We start from the raw sequence: 26,345 nt of genomic DNA, 5'->3' as shown, positions 1-26,345 counted from the left end.
TGAAGGTAGTTCATACAACTCCAGTTTTTCTCTATTTGGCACCATGAGACTGAAAAACACTCTAATCTGCTTTTCTATTTAAATTCTTAGCCTTTTGCCCTGTGCAGCTTAAGAATTTAGAAAATTCCTTGAGGGGAAAATCTCTGAGTTTCAACTTCTCTGTATGTCTGGATCATGGTCCCTCAAATCTTGACAATCCCAAACTCCAACTTCTGTCTCTATAGCCCTATGAGATTCCTAAAAGCTTTGAAGGCTTCTCTTGACTCTTGTGCTCCTCTGCCCAGAATCTTGGTTTCCTGTCCTACAGCAAAAATGGACAAACTTCCAGCAGGAGGAAGACTCCTCACAGATACAGATTTGCCAACCTGCAATTCTCTTCTCTTGAGGGTCTAGACCCCTAAACTCCAGTTTCCCTAGGCAGCTTTCTGATGCCTGGCAATAATTTTTTCAGTTTTTCTCAGCATGAGTCTGCCAGAAGCTACTCCATTTCAGCTGGAAGCAGATGTCTCACCTTCGTTGTATTTTAAGCCCTGAGTCAAATTTCATTTTGTACTTTGCCATTATTTGTCTACTAACTTGGAACAGATGCAAACTATATATGCTGGCTGTAAACACGCACACACATTTTACATAGTTCAGATTCGTACGGTATTGTTAAAATTATATGTGACTAATAAGTAAGAAAATGTGATTAGATGTCAATAAAAGCCTGAAATATTTCAAAATGGTTGCTTTATTGAAGCATAAGGGTGCCAGAAAACTTGTTCACTACCTTTTAGACCTCTGCCTGTATATCCAAGCAGAAATACGTGAAAACACCAGCTATGCTGGTGAATTTTGCTGCTCATGTTAAAATTTTGAACCGTAGCCGACCACTTTCAAGGGAATTTCTAGGAACACTTACGAGTGTTTAAAGAAGTAGGAAACCTTTAAAAGAAGTGTTTTAATAAGTTGTCATTTGTGAAGTCACTTTAGTAGCTCCCACGTAGTGAAGCTAAACATAGTTCCAGAAAAATCAATTCAGTTATATGTACCCATCCCTCTGCCTGGGTATGCTGCATCATGATATAAAACATGTTTCTTACTACAATTTGTGGCCAAAGAGTCTGAAAACCACTGCTCTATAAAATCGCCAAAGAGGCCTTGCTGTCTTCCCTCACGCACAGCAGCCCAGCAGGCCTGTTGTCACTGCTCACAGGTGGCAGCTTCTTACCTTTTTAGAGCACTTGGCTGTGGTTTTCAGACAGCACCTCTTATGGCAAGCATACTTGCATACTGAAAAAGAAGTTAACAGTGTAGCATCTTCAGAAGTCTCTACATCAGCAACAAGGACTTAATAAATTTACTACTTTATTTTGAACATAAATTTTTTCTTTAAATCTGAGACTGTTATAATATCATACACATATACTTTGTACAGTATTAGAATGAAAAAGGGGTCTTAACCCATCCTTTTCAGAAAAATGAAGTTGAAAACATGCCTAAAATTTCTAACCACTGTCTATGAAAAAGCTTTTTATTCTTTCAAGACTGCCTGCTCCCTCCTCCCCACCCCTACCATATTCCAGCAGAGTATTTATCTATCTTTATGGTTTGATTCACAAATTAGCACTCATCTTCCCCTATTATATGTGCTCTACAATCTGCTAAAATGCCAGAAATACTATTAAGAATCATTCCAATGGGTAAGGAAGGCATTGCTGTCCAAGACCCTTACTGAAATAAAAACAAATTTGACAGCATGTTAAGATATAGGGAAGGTCTTATTTACTATCTTAGAAGGTCTAGAATAGAGGAACCAGAACATAAGACTAACAGCTGTGATCGGGAAGATAAGATAAAGCAAAGGTTCAGAGCAGAAGTAATTTCTTGGAGCAGAAGATCCAGGGTGGCTAGGCAGTGGGAAGCGGGGAGAGGCATGCAGAGAGGAGGACACTGGGAAAATGCTCGGCCCACGTCACTCTGGTACACCAGCTCTGGCTCCTGCATATCAACACCTGCATATCCTTCTTGAGCTTGTAAAGGATGACTTGCAGGATTTTCAAAGCCCAGATCAAGTAGGGGAGGCCATATCATTGTACTGGTGAAATCATCAGTATAATTACAAAAAAAGTTAGTTAATCCTATTAAGAAATCAAACCAAGCCCACCCAAGTAATAAAAAAGCAGATTCTTTATACTTTCAGTTTTAGATGACAGAGAAAACTACCAAACCTACAGGAGTCAGACTAACACTAAACAGTCAAGCCCATGGCAAACTACCTCCTATTTCACTCTCACTATAATTTTTTATAGACTACTGATAATAAAACAATAGGAAAACCATTGCTGAACCACAGAACAAGCGGACGTATCCAGCAGTAGTGGTGAACATGATTCTCATCCTTGCTGTCCTACTGGATCCAGCCCTTCCTAATATTCGTCCAATTCTGGCCCACGAGTAAACAAAGCCTCAAAGAACTGCTGGAAGCACCAGAGTACACGTATGGAATGAGGAGTGGAAGTTAAGGTCCTCTGTAAGCCAGAACCACACTGACCTACAGAAATCTTTACTCACATTCTAGGATTTATAAGTTCTGATGAAAGGATTATAGAAGGAAAAAGTACCTTTCTGGTTATAATCTAAGAATTTGTTCATTAATTCATCAATTCATGTATAGGCCCATCTACCCAACAAATATTAACACTTACAATGTGCCAGAACTGTTCTGGGCACTAGAGATATAGAAGAGACAGATTAAGTTTCCTGACCTTACAGAGCACACACTCTCGTGGGACAGTCTGACAAACAAGAAAACAAATGAACATTTAATGTAACATTGGGTAGTGAGAAGTGCTATAAAGACTAGAAAAGCTGAGTAAAGGGACAGTGATTTGGGGGAGAGGGTGGTGTTTTAGATAGCAGAGTAAGGAAAGAGCTCTCTAATATTTGAGCAGAGACATGAGTTAACTGAAACAGTAAGTCATAACTAACATCTGGGAAAAGAGCATTTCAGACAGAATGAGCTGCAAGCAGGGGGACCAAAGAACAACAAAATATCTCACTTGGCTACAAAGAGCAGGTGAAAGGGAGTATAATGCGAGATGAGGTTAAAGAATTAGGGAGTGTGAACATCTTCTTTATGTTAAAGAAGATATAAGAAAACTCACAGAAACAGAAATACCAAGTGGTTTTAAACAGTTCCTCAAAGATCTCTCATACTTACATTTGCAAACAGAGGCTCGGTCCATTATCCATATCAGAGAAGAACAGTACTCACAGTACGTAGGGATGCTATATTGGGTGGCCTTAAAGATGTGACCATTGTGCTCCTCCACCTGGATGAAAACAAAAGAAGGAAGCTATTTAAGTTAAAGCCAACACGGTAAATGCTGCCCTAACCTGTCAGGCAATGGGAAATCCTTCAATCCCTTGTTGTCTTCATTGGGCACTTATGTCAGAGGAGAATTATAATCTTCTGAGAAATAAAATAAAAATAAAATATATGGTCCCTGATTTCAAAAAGCTAGGAATCTAGCAGAGAGACAAGACCAACTTATATGAAAATCAGAAAGCAATGTTATAAACATATAAAAGCTGTCTTATGCAACTCTGAATCAGCGTGTTAAATTAAAAGCGACAGTTCTCAAATTTCTTTTAACCTCAAGAACCTTTTATGCTTTTGAAAATTATTGATGATCTCAAGGAACTTCTGTTTCTATGAGTTATGAGTTAAAAATTGAAACAAAAAAATTTAACTATCCAATTCACTTAAAATTAGCGTTAAACATATGATATGCTAACCTAAATAACATTTTTATGAGAAAGAACTGTATCTTTAAAGCAAAACAAAAAAAGGACCAACAAGAGGAGTATTGTTTTACATTTACATAAATCTCTTTAACGTCTGACTTAATAAAAGACCCCTGTATTCTCATATCCACTTCTGCATTCAATCTTTTCAATCAGTTTAGTTTGAAATATATGAAGAAAATCCAGCTTCATACAGATATGAAATTGGAAAATGGAAGAATAGTTTAATTATCATTACATCTAATGATACTATATCAAAATTCTGAAAATGATAACTTAAAGGTTAATTGAAATATGAAATCTAAAATCATTATCAATGAACTCTTCGTATTCTGTGACTTTAACATCCATTGTTCTGGGCTTCATTAAAACTTACAACCTTTACTTCAAAGTACCATTAAGAAAATAAAAGATAAGTCACAGACTTGGAGAAAACAGTTGAAAATCATATCTAATAAAGGATTTCTACCCAAAATATATGAAGAACTGTTACAACTCAATAATGAGACAAACTACATTTTTTAAATGGGCAAAAATATCGAATAGACAGTTCAGCGAAGTACAAATGGCCAACAGATAAATGAAAAGATGCTCACAAGGATCAGCCGCCAGGGAAACGCAAATGAGAACCATGACGAGATACCACTTCACACCGCTACACAATAATTAGCATCTACTGGTGACAGCAGTATCTACTGGTGAGGGTGTGGAGAGACTGGAACCCGCAGATACTGCAGGTGGGGGGATAGAACGGTGCACTTAGTTGGAAAAACTGTTTGGCAGTTTCCGAAAATCTTAAACCTAGAGCTACCACATGACCCAGGAATTCCACTCTTAGGTATATACCCAAGAGAACTGAAAACACATAGCTACATAAAAACCTGTCCATGAATGTTCACAGCAGTAGCATTCACAAAAGCCAAAAAGTAGAAACAGCCCAAATACCCAACAAACGATGAAAGGATATAGAGACGTGATATATTCATAAAGTGGAGTAGTATCTCAGCACTAAAAATGACCAAGCTTCTGACATACCCAACATTGCTGACCCTCAAAAACATTTTGCTAAGAAGCCATATGCAAAATAATGCACATCATATGATTCCATTTATAAAAATGTCCAGAAAATGCGAAACTTGAGAAACAGCAAGTAGATTAGCAGTCGCCTAGGGCTGGAGCTGGTAAGGGCAATGACTGCAAAATGACCCAAAAATGCTTTTAGGTGATGCAATGTTCTAAAGTTGGATTGAGGTGATGGTTATAACTGTGTAAATTTACTAAAAATCACTGAATTGTACACTCAGAAGGGATAAACTACATGGCAAGTGCCTCAATAAAGCTGCTTTAAAATAACTTTTGGTCTAGCCTGCACTTAACATTGACCACTTTACCTGTACATGATTTTGTAGTATTATGCACTGGTCATTCAGAAAATACCAGAAGAATGGGGAGCAACTGCTGAGGATGGAGTTTCTTCAGGGGGTGATAAAAATGTTCTGATTATTCAGTGGTGATAGCTGCCCAACATAATGAATATAGTAAAACCTGCTAAAATGTACACTTTGAAATGGTTAAAAATGGTAAATTTTTATTTCATATGAATTTTGGCACAATTTTCAAAAAGGGTAGATCAGCTTACAGTTCAACGCTACAAATGATGTTTTGGAGACAACCATCCTGTGCAGCCATTGCATACTTCCCATTCCCTTGAGAAGTATCACCTGCCTTGATCTGTGCTAAGTTGTCAGCAGTTTTACCCATGATTGCTTTTGTGTTGACTCAGTGAAAAAGAAAAATACTGTCATTATTACTAGGAAAATAGTTTTGATCTTGTGAAATCCCTGAAAGGGTCCCAGAAACCCCTGCAGATTTCACACTTTGAGAACCACTAGACAAAAAAAATTTATATAAGTTCACAAAGAAGTATAGAAAGATACATACCATACTGTTAACTACAGTGGTTATCTCTGCTGAGATAAAACACCCAGTAATAAATGTAATATGAAATAGCAAACACCTCGATATGGAAAACTTTAAAACCCTTTTGGAAAGACACAAAAATAGACTTCAACAGATGAAAAGATTTGAAATCATAAAGATGTCAGTTCTCTGCCTGTTTATTTATAAATATAAGGTAATCTCAGTAAATGTACTAACAGATTTTTCTCCCTCCAACTGGAGAATCAAATTCAAAGTTCATATAGAAAAATAAGTAAGACTAATCAGAAAAGTTCTGAAAAAGAAAAGGAGAGAGCCCTGCCAATTATTACACATAATAAAAGCTTACTAATTAAAGTAGTGGAATTGGCTCATGAATATTCAGATCAACTAGGGGAACAGGATGAAAAAATTCCAGCATAAAGGGGAATTCAGAATATAAAAAAGAATGACACCTCAAAGTAGATGGGTAAAGACAAACTCTTAAATAAATGGTGTTGAATTTGGTAACAAGTAAAATTAAATTTGTATTTCATACTACACATCAGAATAAACTCCATAAAGATCAGAATTTAAATATAAAAAATGTGACCATTAAAGTAGTCAAACAAAAAATTGAGAACTTCTTCATAACATTTAGGTGGGTAGGTGGGGAAAATTTAACTGGGACTAAAAATTAAGAAATTTTGGAAGAAAATACTGGTAAGTCAAATTTCATAAAAGTAAAAGTCTTCCATATAGCAAATGATATCAAAAGACAGATCAAAAGGCAACTGACAAACTGGGAAAACATTTGCAACTTATATCACAGACAAAAGGTAATCTTCCTCATATACGAAATTCTTACATATTGACAAAGATCAAAACCTCAATAGAAAAATGGATAACAAATATAAACATTATAGGCTACCGGGGGAAAAAAAAGCAAATGGTACTTAAGAAGAGATACTCAAGTTGACTGGTATTGAAAGAAAAGCAAATTAAAACTTCAGGGAAATACAATATTCCTCATCTATCGGATTGGCAAATATCTAAAAATTTAACAACCCATTTTCATACATTATTGCTGAAGCTGAAAAACGAAATTATCCCAATTGGGTAATAAGGCAACATTTATCAAAATAACAAACGCATTTTACCTATGACCCAAGAATTCCAATTCTAGGAATCCCCCTCCTCCCTCTAACCCATACACACACACACACACACACACTCACACACACTTACACACACAGAGTTATTCATAGTGCCATTAGTCGTCGTAACAGTAGGCTAGAAACAACCCAATCCAGCAAGGAGTATAAGACAGCTGTAAATCAGATTTCTACGCACAGCTATTGTACTGGGTTTGAAATGCTGCTGTAACAACTTCCCATAACAGCAGCTTAGAACAACACCCATTTATTATCTAACAGTTTTGTCGGCCAGAAGTCAGACACAGGTCTCACCAAGCTAAAAGCTGGCATTTTTCAGAGCTATGTGACTTTCCGGAGACTCTGGGAGGTAATCTGTCTCTAATCTCAACCATGTTGTTGACAGAACTCAGTTCCATTCGCTCGGAGGCCCAAAGTCCTGTTTCCTTGCTGGCTTCTAGCTGGTGGTTGTCCCCAGCTTCTAAAGGACGTTCACACTCCCTGACTAGCAGTCCCCTGGTCTCTGCTAAGCTACAAACAGGGGGCTGCATCCTTCTCCTGCTTTGACTTTACCTTTTATTTTTCTTTTTGGCCAAATAGGTTTTATTGTTTTTATTGCTTGTTACTACTTTTATTAAACAATGTTAGGCTTGTAGGATGATTAAGAAAACAACGAATATTCTTGGAATTTGTATACTCTATTAACTGATATAAATCAATCCAGTCTTCCATTATAGCAGTTAATTTTCAGGCTGCACAAAGATAAGTAATTTATATTCCAAACATAACAAATCACCTCTGGGTTAATCATCCAGTACTAGTCGCAAATTCCTACTATACGGCTGCACATAGGTACAGAATTTTAGCACAAGGCCGATACAACTGAGAAAGCATCTCCAGGCTAATGGCGATGGAAGCACTAGAGGCGGGTGTTAGCAATGGGTACCCTCCTGAGTTCTAAGGTCTGCGAGTCAGTCAAGGCGCTTCGCATCCCTCCTGGCTGCCTGGACCAGATTCATTATCACCGACACTGAGACCAGCATCAGTTTTTAATGCAAATATCAAGTCATCAAACTCCTGGGACTCCTCACTGGCTATTACTGACCCCTGGCTAAACACATCCTCCCGCCAAAGGGAACCTGGAGCCATTTTGAGGACCTGGCTTCTGCCAGGGCTGGCCTGACTGACGAGTTGGAAGCATGCGCTCTCCAGCTGGGTAGCACGTCCCCCATGGCACTGACAGACCCCGGATGGACCTGCTGAGGTCCCCTCCAGCAGGAGGCATTCCACTCCCCAGTGTGAAGAAGGCGGTACTGTACCTTGGCCCTCCACTGGATAGCCGTCCTTCAGAGGGCAACACATATGGTAGTGCAAGATGAAGTAAACCACAAAAACGTACAAAGTCCCTGCTGATCTTGGAGAGCCTCCCAGAGAGGCAGGAGGCAACAAGCTCACCCTGGGGACACAGGCAGGCTGGGGAGCAACTAGCATGCAGACGCTGGTGCAAGCAAGTGCCTCCCTGGAGCCCTGACCTCTCCCTGTCTCTTTCATATCTTTGTCACATAAATCTCTCTGACGGACTCTTCTGCTTTATTTACTATTATTATCAATTAAAATTGTTTTTCCCAACTTTTTAATTATGGCAAAATACACCTAACATAAAATTTACTGTCTTAACCTTTTCTTTAAATTGAAGTACAGCTGATTTATAATACTGTATTCGCTTCAGGTGCACGGCACAGTGATTCAGTTATAGATACACGTTTTTATTTTCAGGTTATTTTCCATCATAGATTATTTACAAGATATTGAACATAGTCCCCTGTGCTACACTGTAAATCCTTGTTCTTTATCTATTTTATATGTAGTGGTGTGTATCTGCTAATCCTATACTCCTAATTTATCCCTCCCCTTACCTTTCCCCTCAGGTAACTGTAAGTTTGTTTTCTACGTCTGTGAATCTGTTTCTGTTTTGTAAATAAGTTCATTTGTATTATATTTTAGTTTCTACATACAAGTGATATATAATATTTCTCTCTCTCTAACTTATTTCACTTAGTATGATAATCTCTAGGTCCATACACGTTGCTGCAAATGACATTTCATTCTTTTCTTCATGGCCAAGTGTGTGTGTGTGTGTGTGTGTGTGTAAACGTCCCACATCTTCTTTATCTGTTCATCTGTTGACAGACACAGGTTGCTTCCGTGTCTTGGCTGTCGTAAATTGTGCTGATACGAATATTGAAGTACATGTACATTTTTGAATCAGAGTTTCCATCTTTTCTGGATACATGCCCAGGAGTGGGACTGCTGGATTATATGGTAACCCTATTTTTAGTTTTTTTAAGGCATCTCCATACTGTTGTCCACAGTGGCTGCACCAATTTACATTCTGACCAACAGTGCAGGAGGGTTCCCTTTCCTCCTCACTCTCTCCAGCATTTATTATTTATAGACCTTTTGATGGTGGCCATTCTGATTAGCATGAGGTGACAGCTCACTGTACCTTTGATTTGCTTTTCTCTAACAATTAGCAATGCTGAGCATCTTTTTATGTGCCTGTTAGCCATGTGGATGTCTTTTTTGAAGAAACATCTAGGTCTTCTGTCCATTTTTTGATTGGGTTTTTTTGTTTTTTCAATATTGAGTTATATGAACTGTTTGTATATTTTGGAAATTAAGCCCTTGTTGGTCCCATCATTTGCAAATATTTTCTCCCCATCCACAGGTTGTCTTTTTGTTGTGTTTATGGTTTCCTTTGCTGTGAAACAGCTTGTAAGTTTAACTCAGTCCCATTTGTATATTTTTGCTTTTAAGCAAGTAGTAATTTTTTTAATGCCTGCCTTCACTAGCAGATTATGAACTCCTCTAGGGCTTAAATCACCCTTGTAATTACAGAGATTATAGAAAAGTATATAATAAACATATATAATACAAAAGATAAGAATATGAACAATGGTAAAATATGCTCAAATGCCTTTGGGAGTGTTTTTTGAATTAGAAGTACTTATATTTGTAAAATCCTAAATGGTCCTCATACTCTTTGGAAGGGAGGGAAAGCTCCTAAAAAGTTCCTTCCCCACCCCTACTTCCAAAAAAGGGTCGTATCTGACTCTTTCATGAGTAAACATCTCCAGTTTTCTACAACTGAAGGAGGCCATCATTAATAACAAATCAAGCCACAGAATTCAAGACACATCTGTCATTCTAAGCTTTTGTAAAGGTATAAATGATTACCCCCAGGCATCTGATAAACTTATTCCTTAAATATATCCACAGAAATACTATATGATATACTTCACACCGTTGGTCTAACAATTACTTTTCTATAACATAAACAAAACAGATTATAACTTACCAAATCAGTTTCTTTTTTCCTTCTTTTCTTTCTCTCTGTTTTTAGCACCTGGTGGGAGAGAAATACAGAAACTAAGATGTAAGAAGGACTAACATACTTTCTTCTTCTGCAAATGCTGAGATTTTTCCTCTACAGGTAATCAAATAAACAGCTCTTTATTCAGCAGGAGGAAATGTACAGTGCTAGTAAGCAAATGTGAGAAAAAAATTTAAATTTAGTAAAATACAGTGCTCAAAAAAGCAACAGAATGGAAGGACACTTTAGAAATTACTGTTTTTTTAAACCTCAGTTATGTCCAGAAGCCATACCATACTGATATAAATGATTGTTTTATTTCAATCATTAATTAATTGATTATTAATTTTAAAGACTGCACTTTCCGTATTTTGGCTCTAGAAAACTCTCCATCCCAGAGCTAAATATAAAAAGGTATCATTGGGGACATGGAAAAGCTTTTTCACATGTAACATTTTCTGATAGCCACAGCAGAGGACAACTGAAGCCTAACCTTTTAAAATCATAAACAAAGGTAGTGTAAGTCTAGTAGGAACCCTCTGCCTGACATATGAAGAACTTAGCTTACATGTAGAACAGAAGAACTTTCAAGGATTTGTTTATACTTAGCTACTTCAAAAGGATTTAAGATACATTACAAATTAAATATATATAAACCAGAATAACTGAAAATAAAATGGGACATAATCAATAAAAAGGATTAAGAGTATTCCTGACACCCAATAATTTCAGCTGGAGTACTGAAAGGAAACACACTGACAATTCTGCCTAAGTCTCCTATCTCTTCTGTAATATGAATGTCATAATAGTTAATAGGATTGAAGCAAGAAGTAAACAAAATATCAAACACCTAGTATAATTCCTGGTACTCAATAAATAAAGGTTATTAGTACTATTACCTGGATTTCCAGATACACATATTTCCCTAAAACCTAATTCAAAGAGAAATATAATTTGTGGTTCCTTACATGAAAGTCACTAGAAGATATAACGAATCACATCATTAATCACTGTTTTTCAAAAGGAAATTCATGTACTGACCTCTATCAATGCTGAGGGTGTAATCTTGAGGGGACAACATTTATTCTAACTAACTGACAAATGTATTAATTGCAGAAGATTTAGATAATATGGCCTGATGAACTTTTCAGACAGAATGGAGTTTGCTGTAGTGTTAAGTTGACATGTTCACTGTAATGTTTTTCTCAAATACTATTAGTTCCAAACAGACTCTTAAGAAGAATTCATAATTGAATCCTTTTAGAAATAAAAATATATTTACCTTTGTTGGTATATAATCCAAAGTCTTGAATTCATTCATATATTCATCTAAAAACACTTTAAAAGTGTTGACCCAAACTCTGACTGGAGATTCACTCCAATCACGCTGCTCAAGCCTCATGGTCTTTTCCAGAATCTGTTCAAACAGTGCGTAGAGGTCTTTATACCGGATGCTTTTCCCATCATCTATCTAATAAACAGTAAGAGAAGACATGTAAGGCTTTATGAAAAGACTGTTTAAATATGGAAGGCTGATTCAACTTTTACCGTGTGGTATTTTGAGTAAAAATTGGAATCCTGACATAATGACCCAGGTCAGGTGGTATCGGCAAATTCCCACTCCACTATGGAATGTCTACAGAATAAAACCTGCTGAATTTCAGTAAAACCCCTAACAGTTTAAACAATGTGATAACTGGAGAAAGTCCGGGGGATTTCTTCCAGAAGTGCGGCTTTTTTTTTTTTTTTTTTAGCTGTAAAGGTTATTTGCATCCCTCTTAGTTATCTAGCTCCCCAGAAATGAATCTTGTTCAGACAGCTTTACTCTAAAAGTGAAAGAGTGAACACCTGAGTCCCTGCCTAATGACACATTAGAAAGCTTGTACTTTAATTCACTTTTCCAAAGAAGAGTGGCAAGCCTAGAAAAACACCGTACATGGAATGCCTTTTAACTTATTTAAATGAGGTCTGGAATCTTTTTGAAAGGGAAAAAAAGCATTTAAGTGACCAGAACTTATTATCTACATTTAGAATTTATTTCTTTTTCACATCTTCAAAATTAGAAGTTGAACTTTTTCTTCGACCCAGGGTTAGAAAACCACTATTAAGCTCTATTACATAATGTTGGCTCTTCCTGTGTGACTCAAAGTGTTCCAGTCCCTAATCTAGGAAATACAGGTGTGAAGCAGGGAAAGACAAGAGCACGGTAAGCAGAAAAATATGGCTAACACTGTCTCCACCCAAACCCAGTCATTTGCCCTAGCTCAACGGCTATTTTATCACAGTCTTGAAATTCTTGCTCTCTTAGACTGTATGGTTCCTATTTTTAAAAGGAAAAAAGAAAATCTTATACTGAGAAAGAAAAAGTAGAGGATACACAGAAAGTTCTGATTTCTCTTTTCATATTAAATTATAGGTTAAACAAATTAAATACAAATTATTATTTAATAGAATAAATATGACAATTCAGAGATACTAATAAAGATTTTATAGCTCAACAGCATTAATTATTATATACTTTAGCTCCAATAATAAATTTTCTAAAACACAACCAACATCATGTTAAAGTATAAGGTAAACTTGGAAGTGATATAAACGCATACATAGAAATCAGTGAACATACCTGCTCTAATTCCACTAAATAAGAAAGTATAATGATTCCACACAAATGAGAATTACAAGCTAGAGCCAGAGCTAAAAAAGGATTATGAGAAGTCAAAATGGTAGAGAGCCCCAGGGTGAGAGAGGATCATACCTAGAAAATCTGAATTCAATTTCTTAAGAAGATGAAAATACACCTGTAAGGGGGGGAACTACTCAAGGAAATTCAAGGAGTCTGTTAATCTGAGGTCGGTCAGTTGCTTTTCCTTATCTGTCCTTGAAATAAAAACAAGGGACTGGAGAAAGCTCTCTCTGTATTATTCTCTAAGGCATCGCCAAATTTTTCATATGCTGAACTACCGATTATCTCCCAACACAGTCCAACTTACCGCCAATGCAGATGAATAAAAGCTGAAGATATTCTGCCGAAATTCTTTCAGGGCTTTTTTAAATACAACATCCACTAGTGTGTCTTTCTTGCTGTCTTCATTATCTAGGTCATTCATCTGGGGACCACAGAAAGAGTTTTTGTACACCATCAACTAATTGAAAAGAAATAAACGCCACAGTGGACATACACTGCTTCTTCAACAACGACTGTCCTGCAAGTGCAAGCCACTGCTGTTACAGGACACAGGTGAACGCGTGACTAGACAGCCCAAGTTTTACTACTACTCATCTTTTTGTTTTTTTAATGGAGGTACTGCGGATTAAACCCGAGACCTGGTGCACGCTAAGCACACGCTCTACTGCTGAGCTCTACCCCTCCCCTCCCAAAGTTTTATTACGACTAGATGCTTCCTAAGGTCCCTTCTAACACCGTGACTCTATAGTTCTGCCACCAGAAAAACAACTCAACATGGGCAATGATGAGCCTCAACTCAATGCCTGGAATGCACCGTGACAGCTATAGCAAAACTGAAGTCAACAGTGAAGCCTAAAACCTTCAATACCGTCTCTCCAGCCTGACTCACGCATATCCTATTATCTGCACCTTTCCAGTAGAGAGCAGACCATACAACCTACTCAAGTGTGTGTAACCTTGCTCTCTGAGGGGCGCATCCTGATACACAAGTGTTCCCGTCAAAGCTGCTCAGGGGCCCAACAAAGCACGCAAAACGTACCTTTTTCAGAAGAAACTCATCCATGCTTTTTAAATCGCTGGCACTTGCTATGATCTGGACAGAGTCATTCTGCCAGTGTGTCGACTCCAAAGCCACGCTGCTGATCTTCACACTGCGCCTGCGCCTTGCCTTTGGAGAAGGCTCTTTGTTCTCCTTGCACTCCTTCCGGCAACTCCCAGGCAATTCTGGACTCAACGGAGGCGTTGGGTGATTCTGAGCTAATTCTATAATTCAAGATAGAGTATCCCAAAAAAATTTTTTTAGTAAAAATACTGAAATCTCCACATCCTTCTTTTTAAGTTTAAGTTCCTTTAGTAAGTCACTGAAGGAAATATGGAAATATCTAAAAAGTAAAGTAACATTAATGTTTGAGGTCAGGCAGTTAGGCAATAAATCCAGATTGCACATTTGTACAGAAAATGTATTTAAGAATTACTATTTTTCAACAGGAAATGCTATCGTGTCTCCCAAAGAGCTGAGATCCCATACTGAAAACCTAGACAAAAGTGTCTTGTAGAACTGAAGCCTGGATCCCAAAGACCTCAGTTCCAAGGAAAAGAAAGCAGATCACACAATTACACTACATGTTAGATGCTGTTAACCCAGTCATAGCGCTACTGTAACTGTTTGAAAGAACATCCAGCTATACACAAGCCCGTGAAGTTTAATGATTATTATTACCTCTTTATCAGTGTCAAAAGCCAAAAATGCTTCAGTGACAATATCTGGTATTAGGCTGGCAGCCTATATTGCAACTCAGTTGGCTTACTTCTGCTTGGGTCTCTTTACTAGTTAGGATTTTCGTATACATTTCCCAAATAACGACCTGAATTTCTCAGACAATTCCTGGAAGGAATTAGCCTTGTATGTAATACTGGAGAACACAGCCAATTTTCTCTGCAATTGTCTACACCAGAGAAACTGGGGTCCATAACAGTCCATTACCCCCTAGGTACTTACACTGGATTTGCCAAAGCCCCACCTGGTGCTTGATGAGAACACTGGCCCCACCTCACACATCGGTTTCCCCCACATGTATTTACCTTCCCTTCTGTCCAATGGTATATCCACATTCCACCTAAAAGCTAATTCTGATAATGAAGGAAAAAGTAGCCTCTTACATGCTTAATGCCAACTCAGGCAGGAAGTGAGGCAAACGCCATTTCAGGTATGGCACCAGAATAAAAACTATAAAAATACAGGAAATAAACATACTCAAATTGGCATCACCTGATATTAATTCCATTATGTAACCTAGATATACAAGTATCTAATTATTTCATTTAGCAAAACCAATATCTATCGCTATACTAAAAGAAATAATGGTTACTAAAAAAATTGCATATAATCCTATTTCAGCATTAAAAATAAGGGCTACCTTAATAAATTTTGACCAAAAGATTAAAAAAAAGATACAATCTTATTAATGTTTATAAATCCTTATGAAGCAAGCACACAATAAAGTCTGCTAATAATATATAGTTCAACTAAAGAGAGTCCTAATTCCTTCTTGGGAATTAGCAGTGGGGAATATTAACTGTGGAAAATGAAGAATTTAGAGTGATTACTGTGAGCCAGATAAGATGTGAGATTCTCTTAGGAATTCCAAATTTTCCAAACTGAACTTGCAGTATTCACTTACTTTATTACTGGTTTTACCCATTTCAGTTTGGAAACTGACTGGAGAAAACCACACATCTCTACTAGTTTTCCCTCTGATACCCAGGAGCCTCCTCCCTGGCTGATCCAAAGGAAGCCTGGCGATCTTTTCTCCCTTATCTTACCTTTATCTTACCCTTTGTTGCTTTATTTTTATCTTATCCTAGAGACAGGAGAAGTTTTCTTTACTTTGTGTAACTGGGTCTGCTCTATCATCACTTAGAGATTATAACTTTCTTCCTAGGACTTCTATTTTATTCAACTCTGGTATTTCACCCACCCACCGGTCAGTGGTATTGACTCACTACCACATATCCATCTCTGATGCACATCCCTGCTGAAGACAGCTGGCAACTATACACGATAATTAAAAACTCTCATATATACTTGAGCAAAGGGCTTGGGAAGAATGGGCTATCTTTCTCATACTGGGACTACTGGAATCCTTGAAGAGTTAGTAAGTCCAGCATTTGGAAAGGCCACATCTCAACAGGTGAACTAACTGCTGGGTACTTGCTAATGTGTCGTAACTGGTGCCCCCAAAGTTAAAGTGACAGCTACCACTAAAAAGCTCCAAGCGCTAACATATAGGAGGTACTTCGTATTTAGCATCACGGTTAAGAATATGGACTCGGGAGCTAGACTGCCTGGATTAAAACCTTAGCTCTGCCAATCACTATACGTGTATACACAAATAACCTGTCTGTGCCTCAGTTTTCTCATCTAAAAAGTGGGAACAATCATCATACCAACCTCAAAAAATTGTTATGAGAAACAACTGAGTAAATACACACAAAATGCTTAGTACAGTATCTTATACAAAGTAAACACTCAGATATTAGCTGCTGTCTTCTTATTAATTTTTACTAATAACACATATTGTTAAGTAATGAATGATGGCCTAATCTTTATGGTTTAGAAAACTGAGGCCAACCAAAGACTCACAATCATTCTTGAAGTTGTTATTTCACTGTTTTGTGCCATATTTCCTTGGAACTTCTATTATAGGTAAAATGTAATTTTGTAATTATCTTTTAATTAAGGAAGGATTTAACAATCCTGGTCCTATCTCATCAGAATATCTAGCCAACAGGACTGCCATTATGAATATTAGAGGAATAGCAAACTTTCAGAAAGAGTAAACAGAAATTATGAAGACCATCTCCACCCTCTGTCCATTTTTACCATCTGGAAGCTGATGAACGGGAATCACATCAGAGCCAGCAAAGAGTGCCGGAGCCTCCGAGTGGGTGGCAGCTTTCACTCTGGTAGTCTTCTTCTCCCCTTGTCTCCCTTTGGCCCAGAATCGCATCTTAGCTCTCTGAGGTCTATTTACAGAAAAATAAAGGTAAAAATGGAAATCAGCACATCCTGTTGACAATATTTATGTATCACTTGAAGTTACATATACACATCTTTTATGTAAATTAATTCATTTAACCTTTACAGTTATGTTTGGTCATATTTAATCTTCAATTTTACATTTAAACTTCATCTGGACGGTAAGGTGAGAACTTCCTCATCTTGAATACAGAAATAATGAGACCCAGAGATGTTAAAATAAAACAGCCACAAAGCAGTGGAACCAGGAGTCCAGCTCAGGTTTCCTGACTCCTAAACTGGTATCTTTTCATTCTTACCCTCCTATCAGCTTGGATTTAGTACACAGACAACAAACAAAATACTTCAAAAGAAATCGCTGACACCCCGTCACTCTAAAACACATTAGTTTACATTTTTGGGGTAACTTCCTTCCAGTCTTTAACCATAAGCATATCCATTTTTACATCATTGTAATCATGATTCAGATACAATTTTAGATCTTTCCACTCACCATTATGTAATAAAAGCTTAGTGTCACTACTTTATACTCATGAGTTATCAGTACTATTAAAGAACAAAAGCCACCACTTATTTGAGTTGTTATTTTGCTCCAGGCATGAGTACTTACATAGGATTACCTTAATTAACTGTAACAGTAAGTTTACTTTCAAATTATAACCATTTTCAAATGAAAAACTGGAGGCTTAAGCATTAGGTAACTTTCCCAAGGTTGCAGGGCCCTTGAGAGCCAAAGCTGAGACTCACACCTACTGTGATGCCACACTGCCTCAGCCTTAGTGCTTCCACACTCCCGCCGTGCACACAGACCCAGGAGACGCCCGCCCTGTGGTGACAACAGCCCATGCCTACTGACCCGTACTAGGAGGCTTCTTAGAGCATTAATTTGTTTGCTCCTTTGTATCTTCATTCAATCCACCAAAAAACTGAGCACCTACTGTGAGCAGGCACTATGCCTTCCACACCACGTCTACTTTTCACAGTTACCATGACAAGCAGGTGTTTTCATCCTCACTTCACACGTGAGCAAACTGAGGCTCAGAGGGCTGACAGGATGGAAGGTAACACCGGGTCTATCTGGTTTTGAAGCCCATCTTCTTTTTTCCATTGTCCCCCCACTTTGTTTTATAGCTCACTAGTAATCTTATACATCCAGATAGTATACGGAGAAACTGTTCTACAAGGATTATTACAAATGACAGCATTCTTCTGCCATTCGCACTTCTTCCCTGCTCCCTAGAGTAGTCCTTTTGATTGACTTAAGGATCTCTCCCAGACCCTTCTACCTGCTCTACTCTGGCTCAGTGCTTGCTGTACAAGTGTCATCGGAAAAGCTACTTTCATCATCACAATGGAGACTTTGTGTGTCTCTACTGTTCTATGACGGTAAGGGTCTTTTGGTAAGGGTCTACTGTCATCCATTATGTTGGGCACTCAGTGGGGTGGGTCCTTTCAATCTAGAAACTCAAGTCCTTCAGTATTGTGAAATTTATTTGAATTTTTATTAGTGATTTGTTCCTCTCCACATTCTTTGTTCTATCTTCCCAGAGCTCCTGTGCATGAGTTACTGGATGTCCTGAATTGCTCCTCTAATTTTCTTATCTTTTCTTATTTCTTCCATCTCATTATTGTCTTTTTGCTAAACTGTCTGAGATATGCCCTCAGTTTTCTTTCTAACTCTTCTGACTTGTGTCTTTATGCTATCACAGTTTCAATTTTCAAATGCTCTTCTTTATTGACTGTTTCTCTTTCAAGCATTCTGTTTGGTTTCATGGATGCAGTTGTATTTATTTACGGAGAAGATCTACTGATAGTTGTATCTGTCTGTCTTGAAGTTTTCTTTCCCCTGCACAGTTTATTTCTTCCAAGTTGTGTTTTATCCATTACTTTCAGTTTCTTTCATTTGTATCTCTTCAAATGTGTGATGATCAAAAGTAGGGTATAAAAAGCTGCCTGGAAATTCTAGTGTACACTGGTGGGGCTTCCAAACTGCGACCTTCCTTGTGGGGTTATCTGGCTGGTCAAATTTGTCGGGAGAGCCCCTGACACCAACATCTTTAAGTCTTTCCTTGAAGGCTGGACAAAAGTCCCAAAGATTCTTTGAATCATCTTCTCAAAGGGTATGTGAAATGTGGAAGCTGAGTGCAGAAAAAAAGCGGGAGGATCTTTTCAGTACGCAATCATTCATTAAATCCCCCTGTTTCAAATATGTACCTCAGTCCTCCACTGTATCTAGTGACTTCCACCTGCAGGAGACTTTTTATCCTTCTCAGAGCATAGAGCTCCTGTTTTCTGCTACAGCTGAGGAAGGTCAGCCAGCCACATGCTTCTTTCTCACTTTTCCCAGTTGGTTTCGGTTTCAGCTTTTTCCTGTATGTCAAGGCATTTAAAATTTCTCAATTTAGTTTCTGTATTCCACAGTTTTAGTACTGTCATCTTCTGTTGTTTTGTTGTTCCTGCTTTTGTCTTGTATAGGTTTTGCCGTTTTAGGAGGATGTGGAATTTAACTTTATATATTTAATCTGCTATCTCCAGCCGTATGTTCCTTCTATCGTGTTGTATTTTGTTTCCCAAAATTTGATCTCCAGTACAACCTGCTCTAGGTTTGGGTGACCTTGGATTGTGCCTCTACATTGACAGAGTGGTCTTTAACAGGGTTATGAAGCAGATAGATTTCAATGTGATCCTTAAGTGTTCAGTGAGGGCCCAGCTGCCTTATATCACACAGTAAGGGTCAAAGACATATTCTTGACAAATAAAAATTCCATATATTCTCTTAAAAAGAAAAGAATTTTATTTCCTGAAAGTTTCCTCCAGTTCCATTTGTAAAAAATTTAACTCAGAACATAATCCAAGTCCAAAGCTTCAAAATATTTTCAATCTCATCTGGTCTAATCCCTTTTCTTTTACAACAAAAAATCATTAAGTCATATAATGATTTAAAGACTTTGCCCAAATCACGCAGCTAAAGATACCATATAGAAGCTCATTTTACACACACACACACACACACACACACACACACACACACATATGTACACATATGAACTATTTATGTGCCTGTCACAGTGGGTACTTAATATTTGTTGAAAATAGATAAATTTTAAAACTTTCAAAACAGTTACAGCTGCTCTATCAACTTTTAAAAAGAGGCTCAGTATTTAACTATAGTTTATTAGTTAATAAAATTAAATTACCCCTGTTAAATTTCGGTGTATACTTTATACCTTGTATCTGAATCTGAAGACTTCTGTCTCACTGTCAACTTCGTAATCTCTCCTTGAGACATGGTCTTATGAAGTTTTGCTTCTTCATCAACTGAAGAAAATCTCTGTGATGTCTGTAATAATTACATATGTAAAAGACTTTAAAACCAAGTAACTGTATCATAGCACTGTAAGTAAAGCTCAGGTTATAGAATTATACAAGAATTACATCCATTAGAAAACAAAAATACATTCATATTATTCAGAGATTTACTGAAGTATAAGAACCTACTAAAACCTCTATTAACGTCCTAGAATAATCTGAACAAAAGAGACCTTGGGTCGATGAAAATGCTGAAGAGGAACTACCAGCTCATGTTTTCTGACAATTTAACACAGAGCATTAAGTGTGGGGAAAGCAAGAAAAAATTCAAAACCAGCTAAAGATACAGACAAAAGATCCAGGATCCGATAAATCTAGAATGCTAAGTATAGTCTTTCATACCTTCTTTTATTTGTCCCTATAAAGATGATAATTATTTTTATAGCTTAACTTGTTATTATAGATTCTTATTATATCCAGTTAAGGATTTAAAAGAGCTAAAACACAAGAAGATAAGAAAAATTAAGGATAAAAGAATAAAAGATCATTACCCCCACTAATGGTCTAAATTATAAACAACTTACATATATCAAACTGGGACATGAATTTCAATTGACAATTCTTTTTCTATTTATTTATGGTGTATCCTATTAAAGACAACACCATTTGGAGGAGAGAATTTCCTGTTAACTATTCAAGTCATTTTCTAATATTCATTTTTCTACAGCTATAATACTTTCTTTAGCCTTTTGGTCTGCCTAACTATGGCCTTACCAACAGAAATAGCAAATATCTTGAGTTGTTAAAATTTAAAGAACAGATTTCTGCCTCTGGCCAAGATGGAGTAACAGGGGCCTGTTTTATCCTCTTGCTTGCAACAACCAAAAATAAAAGCAAAACAAAAACCAGACAAAATAATATGAAACAGCCGTTATCAGGGTGATGGATAGTTACCCCTGGGAGATGGGAAATAAAATCAGTGGGCTAAGTCCTACATCTGCCCCAGCTTAGTGTCTGGATACAGTTTCCAGGCTGTGACACGGGGAATTCAGGTGACCCCTGGCAGACTCGGAGTTGAACACATGAGGTTGAAAGCCTATGGGGAGACCAGGGCGACTAGAGACCAAAAGACAGCGCACTGGAGAGGAGAGGGACACACGAAGGAAGAGCTCTGGAAACCTTCAGAGGGTCCCCAGTGAAGATTCAGCTGAGTACTGATCAACACGTCTGCATCAGACAATCACCCAGGACCAGGGAGGGGGCCACCCAGAAGGACTGAAGGTAACAGCACACTGCTCACAAAGGCTGGCTGCAGCGCCTGCGCCTACGAGTCAGAGTGCATAACCTCACGGCTCCCGGGTCTCATGTCAACAGTCAAGGTCAGTGAGCCAGAGACTAAGCACTGCTCTGTTAGAGCCTAACAAATCTTTACTTTATTTAATAAAAACTATTCATTTAACATGTATAACATGATGGTTTGATTTACATATAAACAATTAAATGATTACTGCATTTAAGCTAAGCTAATTAATACATCATCTCCTCATATAATTACTTTGGTGGGGGGAGGCAGAACACCTGAAATTTAGTCTCTTACCAAATTCCAGTATTCAATACAGTGAACCTAACACATCTGTCAAAAGGAATAACTAAAAGGACCAAACTACTTGCAGAACAAAGCTCTGGACTATTACTGGGATGTAACAGTCTCAAGAATTTTAATTAACCACGGAAGTGTCCAGCACCCGACAAGGCAAAACTGACAGTGTCAGGAACCCAGTAAGAAATAACTAGGCACACAGAGAAGTAAGAACGCATGACCAGTGAAGAGGAAGAAAATCAACCTGTCTATAATGACTTAACACTGACACAAATGTTACAGAGAACTGACTTAAAGGGAAAGGACTTAAAATTGCATGTAATTCAAGGTGACATACTTTTACAGGCATTGCTTCTGAGGGGAAAAAAATGTAAAAAGGAAGGAAGTGGTGCCCTTTGGAGACTGGGCAGTGATGAGGAAAGAAGCAGACGGGAAAATTTAGAATCCAGCAAGGAAAAAGAGGAGTAAAATATGGAGGACGCAACATTGCTTCCACCACACAAACCAAAGCAACCCAAAACAGTCCATAAAAGACTGTACTTGCTACATGGACACAAGAGGAAGCTCCTGAATTGTTATGTTATAAACTACCCCCAACGCACAAAAGGAATAAATTAAAACATAAAAAATCTACAAAAGCTTCTACAGTAAGAAAAACAAATAAAATGAAAATCAAAATTAGAATGAAAATAACTCATTTCCCACCCAAAAAAAAGAGCATAAAACAGAAAACTGTAACTCAAAAGTGAATTAAATTTCCTCATCTATCTGAAACAGTATCCTGAATCAGAAATTCAAAAATTAAAACTAGAAATGAAACCCCCTCACCAAAACAAAAACAAAAACCAGGAGGAAATAAAAGGAGAGTTGAATGAACTCAGGAAAGAAAGAAAAAGACAGTGAAATGAACTTACAAGATAAGATGCCTAAGGGAGAAAAAGTACAACTGGAAAATTTAAAGGCAACTGAAGAAAGGCGGAAAGATAACGAAAAATATAAAATATACAAAGAAACAAGTAAAAAGAGTCAAAAGAGAAGGTGATTGAAATGGAAGACAGGAAAAGGAAAAACTTGTTTGTAACTGCAGTCCCTAAGCAAGAAAAACAAAACAAGAGGACACAATATTTAAAACGATAATCCAATTTTAAAACTATAAACACACCTCTAAATGAAAACTTCAAAACAAGGCAAGACCAGAATTTACATATTGACAGAGTCCTGAAGATACATGGGATAATTAATGTGTAATGATTAACGTGAACACATACTCTAAACTTTCAATACAAATTAAAAATTCTAAAGGCCTCAAAGTAAAAAGATCAAATAACTTCGAAGGGCAAGAGAATTACACTGGCAATAGACTTACCAAAAATAACAAATAAAGGAAGACAAAAACAAAATAGCATTTTCAAAAAACTCAGGGAAGATATGAATCAAAGATTTCATATATATTTTATATCAAATATCAAGGCTACAGAAAGAACTCAGGGAATTCTATACTGATGTCCCTTCACAAGCAATCTAGTAGGGGAAGAGCTTCCTTGAACAAGAGATAAACAGGGAAACTCCTGCAAAATATCTGAACTGATCACTTAACGTATTTAATAGTAGATCTAAGACACAAAACAAAGTGAGGACTAGGAAAAGAATCACATACAAAATTACACGTTCTGACAAAGTAGAAATAAAAGTCTAAAACTCAGGAGTAGAAAGGAGCAGAAAAATAGAGACTAGAAAAGTTCATTAACAGTTCTGTCGTAACAGATGAGAATATCACTCATTTAAAAATGACTGACCAGAGTGTAAATGGTTAAACTGAAACAGTACATTAAAGGCATTTTTAAAAGCTATGTACAAAGGTGAACAATCAACAGAATAAGAACACAACCTTTCCTGAACAGCAAAAGAAATTTTTAAAAAATTAAAAAGCAAGAAAAGCTACGTAAACACACCAAATTTAGCATAATATATGATAAAAAATTGTAAGGAAGAGTTAAGAATGAATCCATCCTTACTTCAATAAATATGAATAGATTTAACTCACCTATTAAATGACATTTTTAATTTGGCTCACAAAGCAGGACCCAACTCTACTGTATGAAAAACACACCTCTAAAGCAAAAGGATCCAGAAAGGCTAAAATTAAAGGATGAGCAAAAGTATTCTAGGCAAGTGGAAATAATCAGAAAATAGGGGCTGTGATATTATTATTTATATAGAATTCAAGCAAAAAGCATTGAATCTGACAAAGGACACTTTTTAATACTAAAAGCCACAATTCACAATGATCAATAGGAGCCTTTAACGTAACATTCTCTATACAAGACAGATTAAGTGTACAAAAAATAATAAGGACACAGAAGACAAACAGCATAATCAATAAGGTAGAAATTACATACATATAAACTGAAATGTTATACTCTGAATAGAGAATACACCTTTTTATCAAATGCACATTCAACAAATAACAAGCATTGGCAAGGATGTGGAGGAAAGTTCACTGTTCGTTCATTGTCGATGGGAATGTAAACTGGTTTGGCCACTATGGAAAACAGTACGGAGGTACCTCAAAAAATTAAAAATAGAACTATGATATGATCCAGCAATTCCACTTTTGAGTATTTATCCAAAGAAAACAGAAATACTAATTTGAAAAGACACTTGCACTCCAATGTCCACTGCAGCATTATTTACAATGGCCAAGATACATAAGCAACCTAAATGCCCATAAATAGACAAATGGATAAAGAAGATGTATGTGTGTGTGTGTGTGTGTGTGTGTGTGTGTGTGTGTGTGTGTGTGTGTGTGTGAATATTACTTAGCTATAAAAAAGAATGAAATATTGTCATTTGCAACATGTATGGACACTAAATAAAGTAAGTCAGAGAGAAAGACAAAAACTGCATGATCTTACTTATATGTGGAATCTAAAAACAAAATAAACAAATAGAACAAAATGAAGACATTTGGAAAATGAAATGAAAAGAAAACAAATGGATGTTTGCCAGGAGGGAGGGAGGCAGGTAAGGTGGGCGAACTGGTGTAGGAGATTAAGAGGTACAAATTTCAAGTTAAATAATAAATAAATCATGGGGATGTATATATAACACAAGAAATATGGTCCATACTATTATAACAACTTTGTATCATGACAGTTATTAGACTTACTGTGGTAGTCATTTCATAATGTATGCCAATGTCAAATCATTACATAGTACATCTGAATCAACATAACATTGTATGTCAATTATATCTCAATTAAAAAATGCACATGGTACATACACAAAAACTGATCACATACTAAGTAACAAAATACCATTATATTTGATCAAATTACTAGCATTACAAATACTCTTTCATCAAAATACAATGAAACTAAAAACTAAAAATTTTTAAAAAGGCTCTTCATGTGAAAACTAAAAAATTTTATCAAACTAGTTTTGGGTAAAAAGAGAAATACAAACTAAAATTACAGATTTTCTTTTAAAAATAAAACTTTTACACATTAGAAAAAATAAGATGCATCTGAAGTGTGATAAGAGGAAAATTCATAGCCTTAAAAACCTGTATCAATAAAAACAAACAAAATAAATGAATTAAATTCCCCACTCAAAAGCTAGAAAAATAAGAAAGCAAACAAAAAGAAAGCATAATAAAAGGTAAAAGCAAAAATCTGTGGAGAACGGGGGAGGAAAAGTAAGTATGATAAATAAACCAATTCCTGTTATTTTGGAAAAAAATTAACAAAATAGACAAATGACTAGCTAGAGAAAAAAATCTACAAAATAATAAATGACAAACGAGAACTAATCATTGAAACAGAATTTTTTAATATCATGAGACTACTTTCTGTATCTCTATGCAAGTAAATCTGAAAAGTTAGATGAAATGGATATTTTCACAAGAAAAAAACAGTCAAAATTGGCCCCATTAGAAAGAAAGCTTTAAAGACAAATTTTCCTAGAAGAAATAGCGAATTAAGCCACAAAAAGTACCAATCCCAAATGGTTTCACAGGGCAATTCAACCGTATCTTCAGAGAGCAGAGTCACAATGCTATTAACTGTCCCTAATTTTCGGGGAGGGGAGAATAAAACACACATATAAATACTAAGTGTACTCAACAGTGTGGCTGCTCTCTGGGGGCCACCAATCTAAACCTCTTATGTCATAAACTCTGAATTCAACCGGTATTCTAACTTGTAAGACTCACCTCAAAATCAGTAGGCTAGGTCCTAAAATCCTACAAATATCCTTTTCTGACTTCCTCTTTCCGAGAAATAACTAAGACCTAGTCAAGGTGAATTTTCCCTTACTGTAAAAATAAGCTAATAAATTTAGCCTTGTTTGATTAATGAGTTTTTCTGGCAGTTTTGTTGGGGAGTGGACAGTAAAGAGAAGGAAAATTCGACACAGATAAGGATTGGAGAAAACCTCAGAAGAAAACAAATAGAAATGGGAATATAAGAAGTGAC

At 36.7% G+C, this 26,345-nt stretch overlaps 1 protein-coding gene across 8 annotated transcripts in view; it reads right to left on the bottom strand.

The window, feature by feature from the left end:
- MYO9A (myosin IXA) overlaps positions 1 to 26,345 on the bottom strand; it is a 175,552-nt gene that overhangs the window by 26,942 nt on the left and 122,265 nt on the right. For all 8 annotated transcript variants that reach the window (XM_074354176.1, XM_074354177.1, XM_074354173.1 and 5 more), the window contains 8 exons: positions 20,189 to 20,301; positions 16,806 to 16,948; positions 13,962 to 14,185; positions 13,227 to 13,343; positions 11,519 to 11,707; positions 10,222 to 10,269; positions 3,206 to 3,317; positions 1,214 to 1,275 (listed from right to left, as the gene is read on the bottom strand). In XM_074354176.1, coding sequence (XP_074210277.1) covers positions 1,214 to 1,275; positions 3,206 to 3,317; positions 10,222 to 10,269; positions 11,519 to 11,707; positions 13,227 to 13,343; positions 13,962 to 14,185; positions 16,806 to 16,948; positions 20,189 to 20,301 — 1,008 coding nt within the window. The remainder of the gene's footprint in view (positions 1 to 1,213; positions 1,276 to 3,205; positions 3,318 to 10,221; positions 10,270 to 11,518; positions 11,708 to 13,226; positions 13,344 to 13,961; positions 14,186 to 16,805; positions 16,949 to 20,188; positions 20,302 to 26,345) is intronic.

The sequence above is a fragment of the Camelus bactrianus genome, chromosome 27 (assembly GCF_048773025.1).
Source record: "Camelus bactrianus isolate YW-2024 breed Bactrian camel chromosome 27, ASM4877302v1, whole genome shotgun sequence".
Lineage (NCBI taxonomy): Eukaryota > Metazoa > Chordata > Mammalia > Artiodactyla > Camelidae > Camelus > Camelus bactrianus.
The sequence above is the reverse complement of the archived record's forward strand: the minus strand, read 5'-3'. Positions and strand labels throughout refer to the sequence as shown.